General features: G+C 40.1%; 2 protein-coding genes across 2 annotated transcripts in view; one reads left to right on the top strand and one right to left on the bottom strand.

The window, feature by feature from the left end:
* Nucleotides 1-23,259, bottom strand: part of syn3 (synapsin III) — a 94,732-nt gene that overhangs the window by 33,195 nt on the left and 38,278 nt on the right. The window contains exons 5-6 of the mRNA XM_068306805.1: nucleotides 19,206-19,362; nucleotides 17,821-17,910 (exon numbers count right to left, since the gene is read on the bottom strand). Coding sequence (XP_068162906.1) covers nucleotides 17,821-17,910; nucleotides 19,206-19,362 — 247 coding nt within the window. The remainder of the gene's footprint in view (nucleotides 1-17,820; nucleotides 17,911-19,205; nucleotides 19,363-23,259) is intronic.
* LOC137589143 (metalloproteinase inhibitor 3) lies at nucleotides 539-17,746 on the top strand. The gene is made up of 5 exons (XM_068306664.1): nucleotides 539-839; nucleotides 8,710-8,792; nucleotides 10,482-10,593; nucleotides 12,498-12,619; nucleotides 15,176-17,746. The coding sequence occupies exons 1-5, from the start codon at nucleotides 710-712 to the stop codon at nucleotides 15,371-15,373; spliced, it is 645 nt and encodes a 214-aa protein (XP_068162765.1). The 5' UTR covers nucleotides 539-709; the 3' UTR covers nucleotides 15,374-17,746.

Raw genomic sequence — 23,259 nt, 5'->3', positions numbered from 1 at the left:
CCCGTCTCCAACATACTGTTAGTATTACTAATTAAGTGGGCGTCAGGGGGGTGGGCAGGATGACTAAGTGAGATTCAGAAGTGAGTGAAAAGAAAATGGTTTAAATGACAAACAGTATGTGTTTTATCGCCTCTTCATATTTTCAGTAATATTTCACTGCTTAAGAACTTGATATGAAACACGAAGGTCAAATGTGCATTAATAAGCCTTTCATTAATAAATCTTCCATTAATAAACCTTTCATTAATAAACCTTTCATTAATAAACCTTTCATTAATAAACCTTTCATTAATAAACCTTTCATTAATAAACCTTTCTCTTTTATTTTTCTCCACATGTCCCCTCCTTCAGCCTTCTTATTTCTCTTAGTGTGTGTGGGGGGGGGGGGGGGGGGGGAAACACCAAGTAAAAGTTCCAGTATGTCATCCTGTCTGTGATTCCTAACAGCAGCGTCGGCCGCTGATTGGTCACCCCGCCCGCGCGCTACAGAGGTGGAGAGGGGCGTGTCCGTCGCTCCGGCGGGCTATATGTACGGCTGTGCCATCAAACGAGACAAGACGCACCAGCGACAACCGGAGCGGAGACCCGGACTCTAACTGTAACCCACCAGCAGACCAGTGCAGCCGGTGCGCACAGCGGCTCCAGACGGACTCGTTACAGTTTCATCCAGTAGCAGAACGGTGTGGGGGAAAAAAAAAAGTTTGGAGAGATGCAGTCAGCTTACCAGCACTTGGTCAGCCTGCTGTTTGTATTCAGCAGCCTGCAAGTGAACCAGCTGACGGAGGGCTGCTCTTGCGCTCTGACGCACCCGCAAGACGCCTTCTGTAACTCTGACATCGGTGAGTAACGGAATTTAACCATTCCATTATTTTTGTTGTTGTCCGTTTTTTCCTGAAAGTACATGCTGAGACAGTAGTACTGCCTGTCCATAAACACAGTAGAGGACTGATCTGCAATCAGTGTCTTTTACTCTTTTTCTAGTTGCCTTTTTGAAGTTAAAATCTCCCTGATTTTTACCTGTACTAGAATATTTACACTAAAACCAATATTTCACAGTGTTCTGATTCTCCCCAGGATATGACCTCTGAGAATCACGTGTTCCTTTGCTTCTTTAACTGTAAATTCATTCATTGTTTAAATGTTTAAACTTCTACGGTATTTGGTCTGTGAAAGGTGCTTTTTTTTTAGTCATGTTTGTCCGTAACAATTCAATCATCTAAATTGCAAAATTACTGTTTTGGTTTCATCATGTCAGTCCCATTCCTCTGTGAGAAGTAGGAATGGTGTGAATTGACACCGGTTCATAATGGGACTCTGTGTCTGTATTCTCAATAATGCGTGTTTATCTGCACACTCTGGTATTTGTGGTTCACACACAGGGGATGAGGAAGGTTTACACAGGTTTTTTATCCTGCTTGGGCATTCTCCCCTCCTGGCAATGTCCATTTTGGCCTCTGTTTTTAGGCAACACTGGTGAAAACTGTAGGGTTATCTGATCTGCCCCTGTATGGCGAGAAGGTGTTGATGAGTTGAGGTGGTTCTGGGGGTGAAATGTTTCAGATGGGACAGTGTGTAGATTTCCTGTTAAGGAGACGCTCTGTGTGAGGTGATGACCTGATAACCCGTCATTTGCAAGCAAGTAAATTCATTTTTTTGGCAGCTGATATTTTGCTAATATATAATTTGACTCAAAAAAAACAAAACACAAAACGTCTCCCTGACGCTCTGCCAAAAACAGACAAAAAACAATAATCTCCCTATTCTAAACTGATCACACTGCAACCATGTGTTTATTCCGTGATCTTATGTCGACTAAGACGCGACAAGGGAAGTTCTAGTCTCTGCAGAAAACACACATACACACTTGGATGTCTTACTTTTAATGCTTTTGCATTTTCTACTAGTCACCAGTAGAGGCTGATCATGTGAAATTGCAGATCTCTCAATCATTTACCAACATCACATCAAATTTATCAAACTGAAACTGACTGTTTCCAAAATTAATATGCAAATAGCACTTTGCAATTTTATTCCTAAATGCCATTCCTCAACCCCACAAGTAGCAATGTGTCATTAAAAGGGGTGGTTTGACATTTTTGGAAGTATTTTCATACATTTTAATCAAGACAAAATTCATTTTGCATTTAGCAAAATGAATTTAGCACATTTTGCGAAAAGAAGGTATCAACCTTTTAATCTATCATAGCATCTCCAGACGAATGCTCGCAAACAGATAAATTGACAGTTCCCTCACTGAAAAAAGAGAAAGTTTTTGTCGTTGACAAATTTGCTCTACATATATATGGTATACTAATTTTCTTTAAAAAGATTTCACAATACAAGTAGAGGGTCCGTGAAAAAAAATCTTTATTATAATAATAATAATAATAATACAATTACATATTTCCCTCTTGTTTTCAGGCAGGAGTCCTGTCTTGAAACGATCTACTGTTGGTTAAAACTTCTTACTGATACCACCACTGCAATAAGATATGAATTTATGGAGGGGTGAGAATTACTGTTCAAAATATAACATTCGTAATTATGTCGTCATTGGTGTGCAACCATATGATAATAAAATTGTGTTTTCATTAACTTGAGAGTTTCTTATCTATGCTTCCACAGTTTATCACCATATTTCGACAAACCAAGAAACAATTTTATTCTTTCTGTTCTGAACTCAGTGCTGCTGTAGCCACGTGTAGTGTAGTCAGAGGAACAGACAAAGCCAAGGAGTGCGATACTGTAACTGATGTCTCTAACCCATTACATTCCCTGATTGCCATTCTTCCCCGGGGGTCTTTAGTCAAGTGGTCTGGTTTGATTTACTGAAAATTTTCACAATCACAGATGTCTTCCACAATCTTCCACATCTGTCTTATGGTGGCACCAGCTGATTTCTGAATGTAGAACATAGGACTGACTTAAAAAGGCAGTGATCAGTTCTGAGGGTTCAAAACTGATCACCAATGCCATTTCCAAGGTACTGGCAAAGCCCAATGGTGGCCTTACATGTTGAGTTCCTTTTTTTGGCTCGTCCTCTGAGGAAGAAATTGCTTGGATGTAGAGCACAAAGGTCATGGCTAGTGGGTTAAATTTACTGCAACTGCATTTTCAAAGTTAGAACTGTGAAGGGTGGTGTTTCTACTTAAAGAAGAATACTGTACAGTCAAATCTTCAACTGAAAATATGTGGTTGAAATATAGAAACTCTGTAATTCTCACCATCAACCTTAAAAACGTCAGGCCTAATACTTTCAAATTGAAGACCTGTACTTGATTTCAAAGTGTTCTGGTTTTGCCGTATAGGTCCTAATCACTCGCAGGCCCTCTAAATTAGAATAAAGGATTGCAAATAGGTTGTTGGAGGTTGTCTGATTTTATTTGACAGTATAAATGGAATATCACACTCTTTCCAGGAGCATGAATACAGTCTGGGAACAGTGATTGTATCTCATATTTTTTTTGTTTTGATGGTGGTATGATAGCATGACAATAAAAGCATTTAAATTCATCTTCTTGACTATCAGTAATTGCTATTAAAATGTAAACTTTGTTTATAATGAGATCTGAAAATGGGAACTCCTCTACAATTGCCTTGCCTGGCCTAGAGACATCCTGTCTGTCTTCCTGCTGACATACCTGGATACCAGGCAATGTCCTGGCTACATCCTGCTGGACAGACCTACTGTAGTTGGCTGCTGTGCGGCAGCTGGGTTAAAGCAGCCTATTCACGGAGGGAAATGAACAGCGCTTCTTTTTCCAAAGCCCTCCGAAAGCGCGATTGAAGGCCCAGCAGTAAACTTTGACCCTGAGATTTAATATCTCTCTGTAAGTTCCCAAGTGCTGAGTGACCAAACCTTTACATGCCTGAACCAGGTCAGTTACTGAGGATTAACGCGATGTGTGCATGCTCAGTTTGGGACTGAGGATCAGGCTGTTGAGTCCCTGCCGTGGGTATTTTGTTGCTTATAGAGGAGCTTTGTAAAACAAGTTCAGCATAGCAGGTTGAGAATAATGCATGGTATGGGGCTTTGCAATTGCATTCTCCTTGTTCCAATATATCTTTGTCCTTATGGCTAATGAGCTGTAGCATTTATTTAAATCACTACGCCTTGTCAGCCACCCCCTCCCCATATCGACAGGTCAACAGGTGACCCATGAAAACCTGAGCAAAGTCAGGACTCTGGTTATGAGGAACATTATGTAAGATCATATCAGATGTCTGCAGTTTTCCCGAAGGTGACTTAAAACGCAATGAGATGTCAAAGGCCCTGGATTCCATACAAGCTTTGGATGTTCATCCCCTGAGCCAATGACATCAAATCTCCAATCCATTCCTCCCCTCTCTCTTATGATCACAACCTCAGGATTTGAGCAATGGAAATCAGCTCGGCACTCAGTGATGTTGATCCATTTATTAGTAGAACACAAACCGATGATTCAATCCGCTTCAGTTGTACATCTAAAGCAGCACTGAGTAGTTTAACCACAGTATCACACAATGGACACAATAGTTAGAAACTATGTCTTTGTTGATATTTTTATGTAATAGTCACAAAAAGTGACTTATCAACAAAGAGCACTAAATTAGATGATACTACCAGAAATTAAATTAGTAGCATTGAAATTTAAACAACGGACCAACAAATTTAAAAAGAAGTGGTGAGAGGCAGACCGAGAGAAAGACATGCAAAGTGAATTGATGACAACAATTGAGAAATATGGAAACTAGACAGAGGGGCGGCAGAAAAGAGGTGTTTGTTGCACCTATCTTTTCCAGTGAACCCAAGCACAGAAATCTGGAGACAAGCTTTTTAGGGAAGGATTTCATTTTAAATACATAGTCTAGCTTAGACAGCTGGAGTCTTTGACGTCACTTACCGAGACATTTGAATTTAAATGACTGGTTGCTTCACCAGAAACCTTGAGGGAAGAAGACATTTGTCACCTGACAAAAATATTTCATAATATCCAAGCAGAAACTGTCAAGGTAAAGTACTTTACGAAGCCTTGGTTCTTGGATGATGTTTATATGCTGTATTATGTGCATGAAATTCTAATATTCAGGAGATGTTTCTTCTTTGCCTCTGTGACTGGTATTGGTGTCTACAGAGAGTTTATGGGAGGTATGAAACTGTCCAATGTTTTATCACGAAGAGAAAACTTTTATGTGGTATTTCCCTTTTGTGTTGGAGGTAACTTTTTTTTGTCTTTCCTATTTTGTTTTAGAAGATAGGCTTATGTTCATACTTTAGTTTAATGTTAGTTTGCTGACTTGAGTACTTCAAAATATTTTTAAAAATATGATGTGATACAAACATATTGCCGGCGGTGGTAATTACAAACTCAGTTCATTCTTCATAGGCTACTTTTCCATTTTGCCAACCAGTAAGTGGCCGTTGCAGGCTTCATGTTTCATGCAGCATTTCAGTGGTTTCTGTTTCAGTGTTTATTTTTGAGCGTGGTAGTGTGTCGTCCTGAGAATTCCTCTTCCTCCCACTCACCTCCTCAAACTTGGACCACTTTCTGCATAATAAAATCCCCGTCACCCGCCCTGCACCTCACTTCCTTTCTCTCCCTCACACACACACACACACACACACACATATTCTTGTCATGCCTGTACCTCATTGTACGTAGGTTGAAATAAATGTTCAACTAAATTACATGCTCACCTTAAGATTTAACGTTTGCATTCATGCTAGTGTAATCCCCTGCTTTAGGCAAAACATACCGCATTGAAAAACAGATTTTTCATTTATTTTGCATTCTGACAGACCCCAGTTACCTCTCTATGTCACAAAAGGCTCCCACTCTTAAAATGTATGTCAGATCCTCTGCAGGAGATGAATACTGGCCTGTTACTCCTCATGCTGAGCAAACTATGAGGTAGATACACTGTGTAAGGTAACTGATCATTCACATCAACTATATTCACAGTTGGCATCTTGAACTACTACAGCCATTCTTTTTACACAGTATGAAAGTCATTGTATCCCACTGTGGAGGCTGATACTATGTCAAAACTGATCCAATAGCAGGAACCTTAATTATTAATCAGGATGTGCAAAAGTTTCTGTCACCATACTTACTGAACTTGTGAAGCACCAGACTGTTACATCACAGTTTCTGCATTAACATGAATGAGTAACACAGATATGGTGAATAGCTTTTCTTACGAGCTTGTATAAAAGATGTATGAACATGTTTAGAAAGTAAACTAAACTGAAGAAACATGACATTCATCAGCACAGTGTGTCCATAGTTTCCAGGTGACCCAGGGTGATGTGAGACTGCACACCACGCAACTGGGTTAAGTAAACCCTCGTAATGTCGCCTTTTGAATGCTGGCAGGCGGTCCTGCGGTTGAACATAAATGTAACTGCTGAATGTAGAAGTCAAGGGGTCACCGCTGGGGAATGACACAAATCCTCTGTCTCTTGAGCAGCTGGGGCCCTTGACACATTCCTCTGGATGATGGCACCATCACTGGCCAATTAGTGGCTGCCATCCAACAAGAGGGGTCCTATCTGGATGTGCTTCAGTCAAATCAGCTGACCTGTGGTCTTAAAAAACGAACATTTGTTTCTCCTCGGAGTTGGGTTTGAGGTCAGGCTAGAAGATGAAACTAGATTTTGGGGTGATTCTGAAAATAATGGCAGCAGTGTATTTAAGAGAGGTAAATGTATCCTATGATATTGGTACATTCCTCTGTAATTGTGCCCTGGTCCGACTGTAATTGCTGCAGCAAATGTCCGACAAACAGCATTTGCTTGCATTTTGCAGAGGTCCATCAGGCAATAGTGCTTTTAATTTCAAATTAAGAGAGTTGACAGATTAATGGATCAAATGTTCTGCAGCAAGTTCTTGTGAAAGGTCAGACTGTTTGGCAGACAGGGGGTTCATAGACGTAGAACAAAACGTCTGAAATGACAGGCATTTGCCTTGGTTGTGTGATTCACTGTGACACAAAGCTGGCAGGTGAGAAAGGGTCAGCTATGAGCTCTACTTAATCTCTACTGAAATCTCATATGAAGCAGGGAAGATTGGCCTGTTTTGCACTCATGCTGTCTTGTATAAGAAAAATAAAATCAAGCACATATGAGTGAAAACATAAAGAACAGGCAGAATAATAGGATCATTGGTAAAACTAATATTGGCTAGTTCACGATTATTATCATATTTACAGAAACATCACATGACTTGTTATTGTGCCACTGTGAAGTTTGACGACAAAGTATAAACAAAAGTTGGATGAAATTTCAGTAAATTAATCTGTAAAGTGTTGGTCTCCACAGGATGAATTGTTAACTTTGAGAATCTGACTTTTATCCAGCAACATCATGTCAAACCTCAATTTTGCAGTGTTTAGCCTAAAATGTCCTTGTGCATTAGATGATATATTCATTCTAAACCATTAAACTAGGACCACAGGAAATTTAACTTTCTTGAAAGATATCCTCACAGAGCAGTTACCTATGATCCCCTGTATGCCCTTCATTCATAGAAAATGCAGCTGATCTACTGCTAATATTTCACACTTTAATAGATAATCAGAAAACATTTGCACCAACCTGTGAGGACATTAACCAAACCAGATCACCATTTTTCTGCTAGAGACTGCTAGAAGGCCAAACTCACACTGGCTCAAAATAAAGCTGGAGTTAAATAAATCTTGGTTCAAGTTGGGGTCCTCAAGTCCAAAATAAATTTGTGGTTGATACTTTTGGGTGGCCATGCTCTAGCTACTTCCTGTTTGAGTTTTATTTAAATATCCATTTCCATTTGGCTGGAAGTAGGACAGCTAGGCAAACAAGCCCAAATGCAAGATGCCACATGCTTTACTTCCATTTGCAGTCAAAAGAGAATGAAAGGCTTCTGGGTTTTTTTTCTTTCTGGGGAATGTGAGCCCCTGAAGAATGTTTTAAGGAAATTCCTACAGGGAAGATAACATAGTTTTGTCTGCGGTCAGTCGGCTGTGGGCAACAGGTGAACTTCACAGAGGATTGACTGCTTATGCAGGGCCCACAGCTCTGGCGAGAGTCTATTCACTGGCTCAAATTATCACTCGCCCCTACCCTCACAGCTCTTTGGCCTTCCACAAAAAGCCCCCTTACTCCTATATGAGTGAAAGCAAACAAACCAAAGCACCATTGAGTTTTTTCACCTCACAGACATTTACATGAGGGTCCTGCACACAGATTAGATCTATCTCAAGCTCTGATCCCAATGAAGACAGAAGCCTGTTTAAACACACTGCTCTTCTACCCTCATATTGATCCTGTTTTGCTGGTTTTAGACCTGATTGGAGCCAGCTTTGGCCAGTTCTGACCTGTCTCATAAACCAATAAGGTCAAAGCCATTGTAAAAAAAATCAGTAAATCTAAGAAAATGTCGAATATTAGCAGTGAGATAAGGTCTTGTTATGGACTAGGCCCCTTTCCCTCTAATTTGTGTATCAAATTCAGAAGTCCCTGTAGTGTTTTTTTTCCCCCTCCGTTGGCCTCCCTTGGTACACAGCAGCAAGGCAGAAAATCGGATAAACGGATTAGCTGTGGTGCCAACCTCGACCTTATCTTCATAAAGGGGTTTGCAAATGCCTCCTACGGGTGTTATTTTGATGGATTGAAGAGGAAAGCTCAATTTTGTATGTAACGGGGATGTGACAGTGTGTTTTTATAATTATTGATGTGTCTCTTCTCTTCAGTGATTCGAGCTAAAGTGGTTGGAAAGAAGCTTCTGAGAGATGGACCTTTTGGAACAATGCGCTACACGGTCAAGCAAATGAAGGTGAGAGCTTCACTCCTCTGCAGAAGCACTGTTTTAAATGAATAATGCTTTGGGGAAAAAATGTTTACTCCTATTTAAGAACAAAAACCACAGTCAAGCTTATGGTGTGGTCACACCAAACATAAAGCAAATTTTTGTCCAGGTTTAGTAGAGCCAATGTCACTAAATGATCGTTTGATCATATTCACACCATCAAGGAAGTCAATAATCTGCAAACATAATTCCTTTCCAGAAATAATACCGACAGCCAAAGAAAAAGAAATATAATGATGCCGACAATGGCTCGTTTTCTTTCTGTCATCAGCCATGACCTCGGTAAACAAACTTGTTCCCAGACAGATATGTCTGGGCTCACAACATAAGATAAAGATATACGATATCTGTGTACAAGTTGTGTTGTACACACAAGGGGCCATACAATGAGCTTGTCCTGCATTCTGAACTAAGATCTTTACTTGCTCAAGGATGTGTGATGTCAGAAGATCATCAGTGCGATAGGGTTTTGAGTGATGGCGTCACACCAATTTCTCTCCCAAATCGACGTTTTTCTAGTCATGCAATGACACAAATAATAATTTGTGCTGGTTGTCACGATACTCATGACATCCCAACACAAATCTGGGTGAGATAATGTGCTTGTTGACCTAACATGTTAAACTCACCAACTCATGACTTGCTAACGTTAACGCAAAACAAAAGACAAAGCTCTTTTCTTTCATTAAATTAAAATGTTAATCTGTTATTAAAAGCAGATACAGAATGTCATACACTGGATGTGGTAGGAACAAGAGTGTCTCTCCGCCCCCTCAGCTGCTGTGCAATAGCTGTTAAGCAGTTTGGGATACTTAGCCTGAAAGGCTGATCTTCACTTCCTCTATATTCTTGCATAACGCTGAATATTTCTGACAGATGCTGACACCGGCCTGCTGTTGCGACAGGAGCCGGGCCAGAGGATTAGTGAGCTTACAGGCATTACAGCTCAACCAAACTCTTCACTTAGAGTGTAAACATTTCAACAGTCAAGTGCTGTAACAGAAAAGTCTCAGTTTGTACAAAAGCATTAAGTGGCCTCTGGGTAGCGAAGCACAGCAATCGTCACTACAAGGATTATCCTCAGGAATTAGATGTGCCCTTTAGACCTCTTACGTTATTTATTTGTATTACAGTAGGATGGTTTATAATGCAAACACCAGTTTTTTTTCTTGTGGGCTATAATGGAATACAACTCCCTCCAAATTTCAACAAATGATACAAATGCCTTTGGCTTTAAGGAACAGTTTGTTCTGTTTTTCAGGGAGTGAGGGCTCTAAACAGGGATTTCCTGTTGTTCCCAGATAAATAAATTAAAGTTTTGAGGATAAACACCGACTGTTAGTTCTGCATACCTGAGATGAATAAATCGAGCGGACTTCCATGGTTTAGTAATGACCTTGGGCAAACCACATCAGAGTTGAAGCACATTACACAATATAATCATATTATCTATGATTTAGTTAAGGGCTGAGTCTAATAATCCGTCTCCCACGAGCCATTCCTTTAGGAATGTCATCTGATAATGCAGCCGCATGGTTTTCATTCCTTATTTATTTATTTGGGAAGGGGGTAGACCACGGGGTGTAGCAATACACTATACTAAATTCATTTCCGGGATTCAACTTTAATCAAGATTTTGTTCTCTATATTTCACAGATGTACAAAGGATTTGATAAAGTCCAGCACGTGCAGCACATCTATACAGATGCCTCGGAGAGTTTGTGTGGTGTTAAGTTTGACATCAACAAGTATCAGTATTTGATCACAGGTAAGAGGATTTTGATTGGATCATTTGGAAGAAGCTTTGTTGTTACATACTGTACATTGTACAATATCATGACATATGTTCTCCATATTTGACCCATCCCTGAGGAATCTTATGATGCCCACTGTTGGGGTTAAGGTTGTTGCTTAACGATTCATCTGCATGCAGACTGGGAGAACTGGGGCTTGAATCACTGAACTTATAACTCAACCCCTAACAAAACCTTTAAAAATCTGTCTCGTACATTTCACTGAAAACATTTCAGGCAGGTTAGCCCTGCCAGTAACTGCTTGCTCTTTCTCAGACGCCTTTCAGAATTTTGCCCCTAGCAATGAGAGGTTGTTTGGTCCAACATACCCCTCAGTCATCTTCTCTCCAAGGACTTAATTTATCCTGTAACGCAAACTTTCCCACTACTTAGAACAACTTCCTACTTTACTAATAGCAAGCAAAAGCAGGCTCCTTTTTAAAAGAAACATTTCTGCACTCATTTACCCCTAAATCAGGCCAGACTCATTAGAATGCAGTTTTCTCTCTCATGCAACTTATAATTAAAGTCCTGCAGGAAGCGACTGACGTTTTCCAGCAGGAGCATATTACTTGCTATTTCCAACAGAGGTGCAGTTTACTTTGGACCCTGCTGTGCTTGTGGTGTATAAGTGTCGCCAAGTCCCAACCTGTAAATTCTGTAACTGCACCCCACAGTGCAAGAGAATGAGCTGGCGTTGCCAGGCAACAATAGCTATGTTTACCCAGTCCACGTGAGGGTAACATCACTGACGTCTTTTACTGCTCACCAGGCCTCTAAAATTGGTCCAGCATATAGTGAAGCCTGCAATGCATGCTAGTCAAATGCAGTGTGGAGTGAGATTTTGGAATCTTCTTTGATCAAGCCTTGAGTACTCTGGCTCTAATTAGTGTTTTAGGAGCATGTCACACACTCAACACCACATAATAAGCCTGGAAGTGACTCCAGTAATCCTAGTGCAAGGATACAGTACAAATAGGAGGTTCAGGGGGGTTGAAGAAACACATATTTGTCAGCTGTCACATTCCAGCGTGGTGACACCACTGTGAAGCAGACATATGATGACAAATCATGATGTTCTCATGGGACACTGCTGTGCACCTGTCAGTACAAATCGTCAGGTGCTAAAAATAGAAGGCTGCTGACCTTTTGGATTTTCAGAAATAGGGGTGTTGGTTTAAAATGGGCTTACTGTAAGATATGGTATTACCATACATAAACAAGTTGGATCACTTGGATGGTTTGTTTATAATGTCCCATGTTACAAGCAGTGGATTATGAAATTAGACGATTGTCAAAATGACATTCATGGCCTCAAGCTGAAGATTTTCTACCAGCAAAAATGATGCCAATCTAATTAAACCACTGTAGCTTCAAATCTTTTTAAAGCTTGTGTGATTCTATTCCTATTCCATCTATTTGAAGCAATCATCTTTGCTAGAGGTTATGAACCAACAGGCCAATGGCAAAAATCCAGGCGGTCCAAATACAAGAGGCTTTCAACTGAACCGCAAAGACCTTCAGGAAAACGCTTGGCCTGTAATTGACTTTAGTCATCAAAAAGATTGGCGACATAACAGAATATATTCAATTTAGTCTATTAATTGTAGGTTATTACTATTGGGATAAAGGGTTTCAGGCCTGCTCTGACCTCAGCAGGGTAGAATGGTTGACTTCCTGGACCTGACGCCCCTGATCTAATGGTTTCACTGCTGATGTCCAAACTGAACTACAAAACTTTGAAATTTCGTGTATCTGGTAATTTAATAATTACCTACAAAACCATTGTCAATTCTCCACTATGTCACAAGCATATGAAGATTACTGATCCAACTTGCAGTTCAATGTATTAATCTTTTGCATGTCTTCTTTGCTTCAGGTCGAGTGTACGATGACAAGGTCTACACAGGGCTGTGTAACTTCAACGAACGATGGGAGCGCCTCTCATTGGCCCAGAAGAAAGGCATCAACCATCGCTACCAGTTGGGCTGCAATTGCAGGGTGAGTGGAAATCCACAACCAGCAGCAAGGACAAGAAGATCCCATTTATGAGCTAAAATGTTACTAAAATGAAACATAAAACTGCTCCAATGAGTTTACAATGTGTACCACACCTACCAAAGCATTTATTAATGATTACAGGAGGAAGGAAATTCTCCAAACAGAAGTACTTTTGTGTATGAAAGGTCAAACCAAATCAGACCAATAAATGCTACTGTTTAACTTCTGCTGAAAATGTGACAAGCCAACAAAATAGAAGGGGGAAAAAACCCCATTAACTCATACTTAAAGAGACTTTCATGGTTTCATGTTTTTTATTTGGGAAAATTGCCACAGAAACTAATTCCTACAGATACACATCATTGGCGTGCATCAGAGACAAAAATTGAATAATTTGGAGGGCTTTGCTGCAACATTTGAGAGTTTTTCAGCAACGGCTCTGGATCAATTCCCAGTTTTAAGTGAGTTATACTTGTAGCCTGCTGCTGTGCAGCTGCTGACCCTCCTCGTAAACGTCCTACTGTACAACAGTGTCACGGACATCTGCTATCACCATTGGCCCGTATCAGTTTAAGTGGATTAGCAGAGAGTCCTATTTGTTCCCAGTGTGTTCAGTGTGGTGTGGACATGGCAGCAGCCCAGAGGCATCTAGAGAATGCCATCGGTCAACTGAAACTTCAGTCTGAGAGTCAGCAGCACAGGCGGGCGTAAACATCATCACACTTATTCAATGTCTTCCAAATTGCTTCAGAAATGATGATTTACTGGAGGCAGGAAGCATGTCGTACCGTTTAGAAAATGATTCCCCCCGCATCATTAAAACCACTCAATCCAGGATGTTATGCCCAACGTCTCTGAACCGTGGAGGACAGACTCTTGAGGCTTGAATAACAAAAACACCCAAAATGGGAGGTGTGCCCTCTAACTTGCTAATTGAATTGCCGGCTCATTCAGATGCGGTTAAGTGCGGCTTACAGCAGATGATGACTCCCTTTTGCTGTCACTAAACACAGCGTTCCCACTCATCACCTCTAAGCTGTCATATGAATCTTCCTGTCAAATCATGCTGTACATTCATCTGTGAAAGATGCTTTTTGTGTGAGCACCTGGAAGTGTGACGTACGAGCGAGGTTTGAAAAAAAAAACCCCATTTGATTCACCAAGAAACTTTCAGGAAGAAGTTGATTGAATTTTTCACACACAAAGAAAATGAATGTCATGATATGTTTACTGGTTTTGAAATTACTTAAAGCTGAAAAGAGGCTGAGCTAAGATGTAATTTAATGTCCTGGATATTTCACCAAGCACATTTTCCCTTTCTTCATACTTTTTTTACCCTTTGTTTCTTGGAATTGTGGGATTTTTCCGATTCTTAGTGGCTCATTAAACTAAATCTAGTTTGCATAAATTTCTATACCATAAACTCACTATTACTGATGTTGCATGCAACTGCAAATTAGCTTTAAGAAGACAATAAAATAAGCCCAGAATGTCTCTCTTCTGGGATTGAATCTGTACTTTCCTAACAAGATTTATGTGAAGAGATTGTCATTCTAGTGATAAACTTTGCTAAAACGATAAAAAGATTAGCTTGAATGGTAAAAAAAAAAAAATCCAGACACTGCTAAATTTGCTCAGTCCAAGTAAAAAACAACGACCTACAAACTAATGACCAGCTGTCACTTACAGGTCGCTATCTCTCTAAGTTCTACTCTCACTGACTCTCTGAAATATTCAAATGACGAGAGGAAGAGGAAAAAAGGAGGAGTATGAAAACAAAAATATGAAGGATATTCAAGACCGGATCACCTCTTCTATGGAAAAGTTAAGGAGTGAAGAAATGAGGGATGAAATGAAGAAATAGGGAAAGATAAATTAAAAAGACCAAAGAATTGTTGTCTTAGAACAGGGACAACTAAGAATGGATGATTTGGAACAAAGCATTTATATGAATGATGCCTGAAACAAGGCTTCAAACTGAGACAAAAAAAATGTCTACAATAATGAGAATCTCACTAAAAAGGATGCTGATATCGCTAAACAGGCTCTTCACTAAAGATGAATTGGCTGATCGACAACACCTGAAAGAACAACCACCTCCATCAGAGGAGTTGGTGAAATACGAGCAACAATGATGGAAAACAGTTGTTGCAGAGGGATCACTTCAATAGTGGGAGCCTCTACATCAATTTCCTCAGAACAGTTGAAAAAACATTCAACATCATCAATGTCAGAAACATGGATTAATGAAAACAAAGACATGGATTTCTGATTGGAGGGATAACATTAAGTTTGAGACTTTGACACCTGTTGATTATATAATGGAATTTGCATTCATTTAGTATATTGAACTGTTGGCTGTTGGGCGTTGGGAATAATCTTTAAATTATAAAAAACATTTCTAAGATTTTAGAAAGGAAAGGCAGTTTCAAGATAGGTCTAAAAGTTGTGATCATTGTGGGATCCAGCCCAGGTTTTTTAAGCAACGTTATAATGGAGTTTTGGATTCCTGTTTCATGGCTACATGTGTGTGTTTTTTTTCTTCTGTCTCTATAGATTAAGCCCTGCCACTACCTGCCCTGCTTTGTGACCTCAAAGAATGAGTGCCTGTGGACAGACATGTTGTCCCACTTTGGCTATCCGGGCTACCAGTCCCGGCACTACGCCTGCATCCAACAAAAGGAGGGCTACTGCAGCTGGTACAGGGGCATGACTGGGCGTGACAAAACCACAATCAACACCACCGATCCCTGAACCCTAAAGCGCCACGCCTGAAATCCACTGTCGCCTCCCTGACTCCGTCCCATCCCAATCCCTTTGAGTATTACAGGACTCTTGAAGCTCACTGACCTGAGTGATAACCTATTTAAATGGGCAAAAACAAGGATAAAAGATGAAATCCATCACAGTGCCTGTTTCATAACACTTCTGGTGGAAAACAATACCTTTTTTCTAATGAAGATATCCTCTTAAATTTTTCAGAAAAAACCCCTCAAAAAAACAGTCCAAACTGTCTCTTTAAGGCCCAGTGGTGTCAAGGTAACACTGACCACTAAGACATGGTCAACCAGTGACATGTCCACAATTAAAACAATTATAACCTCAATGACATTAATTGGTGCAGTTAGCCTAATGCTAAGTTAGTATAATGGTTCCTTAGCGCATTTGAGCAACAGCAGATCCACTGCCAATATGAGGTGTGATTTTTCTTATTTCAGCTTCAACAAACACTTAAAAATGGTATTGTTTTACAATGAAGTACAAATTGATCATGTTCAGTTTTTGCTGTAACGTGTCTTTATGGACGGTAGTATCTGCTTACCTTAATGTTTGCTATGTAACTTGTTTTGTGGTTATATTGCAAACAATGCCCTTTCTGTTGAGCACTGATGAAAATCAGAAATGTTAAAAATGTCTGTCTTACAGTGCCAACACAAGAAGGAGCCAATCCCTTGCAGAGATGGTGATTTTTTTTTTTTGCTGTAAATAACATAAGCTACAGAAATAAACGGTCAACTCAGCTGAAACCTCTGTAAAATAAATGTTTATTGGATTAGTCAGTAGCCATGTGTTAAATCTGGAAAGAAAAACAAAAACAAAATGAAAAGTATAACAACGGGTCACGACTGCAATGCGACAACCATCACAGGATGTGTGTAACCATCCAGTATTTCCAGTGGTAGTTATGGTACTTTTTTCTTAGCGTGATCATAGTTCCTCAACTGGTACGCTCCACCAATCCAATGAGAGTCAAGCAGAGGTTTCAGACAATGAAATATTTTGTAAGTATATATTCAATCTTTTTGTATTTAACTATTTCAAATGGACATTATATATATAAATATATATAAAAGTAACAATATTGTCACTAAATTCATTTTTCTTCACCTGTAGGGTTTTATTTTCTATTTGTTCTCAGTGCTGCACCTTCACTTCATTCCAATAACTGACACAGACGTGCCTCATAGGGAGTAATGGCCTCTACATCACAAACACTAGAAACACCACTGAAGACAAAACGGTGGCTTTGACAAAGTTCTTTATTTTCAAATAAGTATTTGAGTGAATATAAGAGAGTAACATGAGGTCCAGCACCGCTTAAGGTCAACGGTTATCACAATATACCTCCTGTGTTTAATTCTAACAGTCTTCAAAGTTTCCACGGAATTGGGTTAACTGTTTTATGGATGGCTAACTTTCTGGAGTCTGGATGCTTTTACACATCTTTTTAAGATTATAAAAAAATACACATTAATTAGTTAGCTTTAGAGGTACTAGTAAGATGAATGCCAAGTTAACCAATTCTAGTTAAGCTACCAAGCTTGTGGCTGTGCATGTGAGCCTGGTGCAGAAGTTTTACACTTAGCTTTCAGCAAGAGGTCAAACAGTATTCATTCAGGTCCATTCCAAAATAACAAATGTATTTTCTTCATATGAAATGTGTTTTTACCTTCATCTTGACAAAAAAACAAAACAAAAAAACAACAACTTGCGCCATGGTCAGATTATCAGAGGAGGAAGAGCAATGACTTGTATATGATGGATGTGAAACATCAGGATTGAGTTGAAATCACAGCTGATTTCAGTGATCTTTTTGAACTCACCTTTAACTAATGTGTCGTCCATCCATGCCATTTTTTTTTTTTTTAGTTGATCTCTTCCTGATAATGAATCTTTGCCTTGAGACATGGTTTGAGTCATGCCTACATGTCAGTTGTGTTTTTGAGACGTTACATGTAAGGCAGTTACTGACTTTCGGGGGGGGGGGGACATTTTTAAAAGCAACAAAATGTACAATATATTTTGGATTTGTGAAACACCACCTTTGTCTGTATATGTGATGATGATGCTCATTTCTCCAGCTGTCGAATTTCTGTGTCCTGATTTCTGTGGTTCATGTTCGTGTAAACATACTGTCTGCTTAACACAGAAACACTTGGTCAAGTTTGATCCTTAAAAACAAAAAAACAACAACAAAAAAACGACAAAAAAACAATCCAATCGAGGAAGCTGTGTACAGTCTGTGTGTAAACGCTGATTCCTGAAGTGTATGTCCAAGGGTTAAAGAAATGTTTGACTTCATTTCTGTGTTTTATATTTTTATAATAAAGATTTAATAAAACCAGGCCACAGGAGTTCTGATGTCTTCTTTTTCATTGTATAAGGACGTCATTGGCTGTAATTGAAAGCAGGGCACTCACCATCTGCGCATGGTTGGGATAGAAGGTTTGTTCATTCAGGGGGAACTTCTCTGGCCCAAGTGAGTGATAGAGCTTTATCATCTGAGAAAACTGCAAGGAAAAGGGAAAATAAGTCTTTTTAGTACGGAGAGGCTAGATAGGAGGTTCCCAAAGTTACAGTCCACGACATTTATAACTAGAGGACAAGCTGCATCATGGATAACCTGAAATTCACTGCCGTATTTGGAGGGCATGCGGGTTTTAAGCCCTTTCAGGTGCTTATAAAATACAAACTAGTATAGCTTGATCCAACTTTGACTGTGGAAGTCTGAGCACCTGCTGCCTTGGAGGGAAAACTCAGAAGATTTGTTAAATGTAGGTGTTGTAATTCCTTTTCTGTTGGACTAACTTCTTCTTAGCTACCTTATCTACTTAATTATATAGTGCTGAACTCAGTGCATGCGGCTGCGTGTTAACATAACGGTGAGGTTAGTTTGACATAGTAGGTGCAATCTGCTCCAAGCAATTTTCTGCTCCACTGGGTGTAGAAATGTTTTCATAACGAGTGTTGTTGCCTCTGTGATTATGGACCGTCTGTGCAAAATGGCAGCTCTAAAAATAAACTCTATTTCTGAGGTCGAAAATTACTCATTTTAATATTTAATACCGATGTTTAGATCACCAATTTAAGTAAACAATGCAACTTGGTACATCACGAAATCCTGTTGATGGAAGCTGTGAGGAACCCATATTTGAGAACTCTGCTGTGGAAACCAGAGAGTTTTGTATCAGTTTGGCATAAATTCATGTTAAGTTTGAGCTTGCCAAAACTGAAGAACCACATACTTAATGTTTTGCAAATAAATCTAAAATAGCTATAATCATTAGCTGGATCAATGAAAGGGCCTTATGGCTTCAAGGAGGGGCATATGTTTGGTAACCAATGGAAAAAACATTTGTACATTTGAATATATACAACGTGATCACAATCAATCCTTTTGAGTTCCACAATATTTATCATCATAAATGTATTTAGAAAATATATAGAAAATCGGGGCTGACTAAAACTTAAACAAATAGACAACAAAGCTGGAAGTCATAGATAGTGTGTTACAACTTGTAGAAGTGCACCAAATTATGGAAACACGTGTTTCGTCTTGTACTCAACATACTTTGAACTTACAGCTGGTAAGTCTACAATTACGAACGTCTGCAGAGCCAAGCATTCACACTGTTTTCGCTGTAGTCTTGCAACTTGTTTTGAGTAGAGAGACAGTAAAACTGTGAGGTAGGTGTTATAGCTCCATTTCATAGCCCAAATAAATCAGATGCCCCTCTGGAGGGCGGAACTAGCAGTGTCTTTGTGTGGGTTGGAGTAGAGCACACGGAAGTTAAGGACTGCTTACCACCCAAGGTTTGCTGCAGAAGTTGTAGATGGAGAAGAGAGAGTTGATGCTTGGAATGCCGCCGAAATGAAAACCGATCACAAGGTTGCGGAAGTCCTCGCCAGGGATCATGCTGTAAGCGTGTTGGCGAATCAAGACAAAGTCTGGCTTGAAGGACCTGCAGCAAGACAGACATGAACATGGAAACCATCTCCTCAGAATTTTGCTTTGGTTTGTGACCAAATATCTGTAAAACTAATGGTGTTCCCATCAGTTAAGTTATTCAAACTAACTACAAAATGTTGGCATGGTAAAAAGAAACTCTAAAAGCTCTTTTCTGTGACAGCATTTCCTGTGGGAATTTGAGCAGGGTATCACAACACCACCGTATCTGAGTGAAGTTTGCCATTATTGGACCACACATTCACCCAGAGGGCTTCCTCACAAGTGTGGAGGTGACGTAAAACAGAAATACCCTGAGAGGTATCTATTTAAGACGCTAAATTCAACATGTTCTATGTCAATTCATAGAACAGGCTTTTATTTTTATAGTTATTGGCCACAAATTGAATTTTTAAGACTATGAAGGCTGCTGAGAACCCCAAGTCCATCCACCCTACTTGCAAGATGTAGTCACTGCAAGAGCTGTCAGTCATCTTGATGGGGCTGTCACATGACATCTCCTGTCACGTTTACAAGCAACAAAATGTTCTCGACATAATTTACAGTTCCTGGAAACATACGTGAATCAATAAAGTCGCCTTACCCTTTCATTTAACCTGACCGTGCACAGGTCAGAAAGCTCTCGTTGGCTCCTCTTGAGCTCACAGCTCTGTCAGCACATTAACACGCCGTACATGGGCCTCGTGTTTATAGTCAAGGGCTCCATTATTCAGCAACTACGTCGGGCTGAAGGGGTGAAGAAAGGCTTCTTGGTGCACCTAATCTTTTTGAACCATCTATCCAATTAACACACCCTAATCCTTCCTTTACAAACTGTTCTGGGAGCAGGGCCAAGAAAACCCAAAATCACCTGGAGGCTTTATTTCAAGCAGCACCACATTTCATATTAACACAGGAAATTCCCTTTGACTGCAGCCATGTTTTACCTCTAAATGCTTCAGCTTGCGTCAGATACTGTGCATGCTTCAGATTCTTGTCATTTATTGCACTTTTTTCAATCTGTCATGCAATAAATTGTTGCGTCTCTGTTTTTTCCCCCCCACTGGATTGATTGATTAGCTGTTCACCATCTGTGGAGCTGGTTAAACAAGCAATATTTGCATGCAGTTAGGCTTTATATTTCTCCAGTGCCAATCCTCAGAATAGGCCATAGAGTTATTGACGGTATGGGTATAGATTATGGCTTTTCAAAATTCACCAATTTTAGACAACACAGTTCACTATTGCACACTTTTGTATCAATGCCATTAGTAGTTCCATTGGTCAGTTGATGCCAGAGCTGTAATACTGGATAGAGAAAGAATCCCGACAGCACGTTTGCATTCTGTAAAAAACAAAAAAACAAAAGAACAAGCCTACTTTAAAACATTAAAACACTCAACTCAGCTGGTTTCTCAGACATGTGCAACTGAACTTGGGGATGGCTGATAATTCTTTGAGGGTTCGTAATGGCTACTGAACCATTTCACATGGCATAGTTATTTTACTCATCATTAATATGAAAATATTTGTAAAAGTATCTTTAAAAAGACAAACTACAGTAAAAAACAACAACATTTCTTTCAGCTCAACAATGTATGCCCAGCAGCTCCACAGGGCTTTTTGCTTCTTTTGCAGATGCAGACAGTTGCCCATCAGACTGTTCACAGGTATACACACAGTAGGTAAAGGTATGTAGGATGTAGGATGGAATTAGAGCCAGGTCCTCAAGCAGTCTCTGTGTCCTCCAGTGCTGCTTATGTTAGACAGGAGTGATCTGGTCCCGGCGACAGAGCGACTACAGCTGCTGCTGCACGTAGCCACAGTGGCAACCGACCAAAGGCTCTGCTATTTATACTGGATGAAGCTGTTTATTGAGCCTCCAGATCCAAACTAGACTCAAAAGCTCATGTGAAACTCATGTTCCTGATAAATACATTGGCTGATTCGTGTAACGTACTGGTACCGGAAAACACCCAAGGCTAAAGGAGAGTAACACTAAATGGTGCATGAGAAGACCAACACTGAGCGACACTGACTTAACATACGCCAGCCTTATCAGCCCAAAACAAAATGTTGGGAGTGCAGATGTGTGAGACTAACTAACCCTCTTGTCTGTTGTTATCTATCACGACCCTTTCACCACTACAAGCCGTATGGTTGGAAAGCGCAGGAAGATATTGCAAAGATCATGGATCCATATAAACCTGATGGACGATATCTTTGCGGTGCCTCATTACCACAGAAAGGCCAGGTGCAGACGGCAATCAGCTCTGCGAGATGTTTTTCTCTGGGCTACACTTAATGGAGCTGATGCCCTATAGCAGCAGAGCATTACTGAGGTTTGTCACCCATTAACTTTGTTTTTCTGTCTGTTTGCTTGGACTCGTTCTGCTGAAGCAGGGCTCCCCACGGGTCATGGAGTACACTGAACCGGCACATCCAAGTTTTACGATCCAAATCACTCGGGCCCTACAGTCATCACACCACAGACGATATGCTAATGCGCCCTTTGAATGGGTTATCAGTGGTGCAATAAAGGCTGATAATAACAGGCACTGACAGGGAGAGAGCAGGGTTATGGATTAGGACATGAAGGAGGAATGAATCCACACGGAATCATGAGCCCACTCAACAACTGAGCAGTAAGGTGAACCAGAGGGAGTACAAATGTGGTGGAAAACAAGTCATCTCATCAAGTCATTCTAAAGTTCAAACTAACCTATGAAAATGGGAAAATCAATCAAAAGTTTGGAGAATTATTTTTTTTCTGCTATTGCCTTATTACTTCCATAGAGGAGCCTATTTTTTAACTTGAGTGCATTTATTTGTCGGATCACTGTTTAGGCAAAAACCTAAGGATGGAGTATGGTAAAGGGTAGATCTCTACTTACTGGTGAAGATATTCATTCATTCATTTTCTAACTCTGTCGTGGGTCGCGGGGGGCTGGAGCCTATCCCTGCCGCCTAGGGATGTGAGGTAGGACACAATCGAGGTGCATCGCAGAGCCACATATAGACAAACAAGCACACACACAGTCACACAAGCAATTTGAAACCGGCCAATACACCTGAAGTGCATGTGTTTTGGAGGTAGGAGGAAGCCGGAGATCCACATCTCTAAAATGATGTTCTTCAACTTTTACGTGAAAATTACTGATTCTATTTCAACAAATTTTTGTGTAGGGATGGGACATGACTCGTGTGCGTCAAAGACGCAAGTATGCACACCAAACGAGAACACTGCTCTGCAAACCTGACAGTTGTAGCCTATTGTATAATAGTATCAGGATGCATACAGCAGGAAATTATTCCAAACTAAGACAATATGGAGCAATTTTGTTCTCTACATTCATTAATCACACAGAATCGTTGACCTTCTAATAGGCTCCACAGTGATGTCTGAATTGTGGACATTTGTCTTTACAACAATCCTGTGCTTGGTTAAAAGGCTGGTAGGGGCCTTATCTTGCTCCCATCAGTCTGTCTCTCAATGATAAGGATAGTCGGGGCAGGACTCTGAGGGTATGCCACAAATGTCAAACAGTACATACCGAACATCAGCATAGCACAAGTACACAATGGTCCATTGTGTTGAACTGGCTCTCAGTCATCGGAGGGAAATGCAATGCAGACACAAATATCTGTCTTGTCCTGTTGTATATGAGGAAAGACACCATAGAAAGAAAACTACAAACTATTTTTCAGCAAAAACAAGCTAAAGTTTTGATATGGTAAAAATATTTAGATGTGGATAAGAAGTGAATATGTAGAATAAAATAAAGAATGGAGTCATTGTCACAAGTATCTTTTTGGAAAACCAGAGCTGAGTGTAATAAATTCCCAGAGCCAGCTTTACAGAATACAGCAGAGTTCACATTAACAGCTGTCAGCGGTGGGCCGTCAGGGCCAG

This window comes from Antennarius striatus, chromosome 22 (genome assembly GCF_040054535.1).
Source record: "Antennarius striatus isolate MH-2024 chromosome 22, ASM4005453v1, whole genome shotgun sequence".
NCBI classification, from domain to species: Eukaryota; Metazoa; Chordata; class Actinopteri; order Lophiiformes; family Antennariidae; genus Antennarius; species Antennarius striatus.
Note: the sequence above shows the minus strand (reverse complement) of the source record. Positions and strands in the feature narration are given on the sequence as shown.

Coding starts and splice junctions, on each gene's coding strand:
- LOC137589143 (XM_068306664.1), top strand. CDS start 710: ATGCAGTCAGCTTACCAGCACTTGGTCAGCCTGCTGTTTGTATTCAGC. Junction 840..8,709: donor CTTCTGTAACTCTGACATCG/GTGAGTAACGGA, acceptor TCTTCTCTTCAG/TGATTCGAGCTAAAGTGGTT. Junction 10,594..12,497: donor GTATCAGTATTTGATCACAG/GTAAGAGGATTT, acceptor TCTTTGCTTCAG/GTCGAGTGTACGATGACAAG.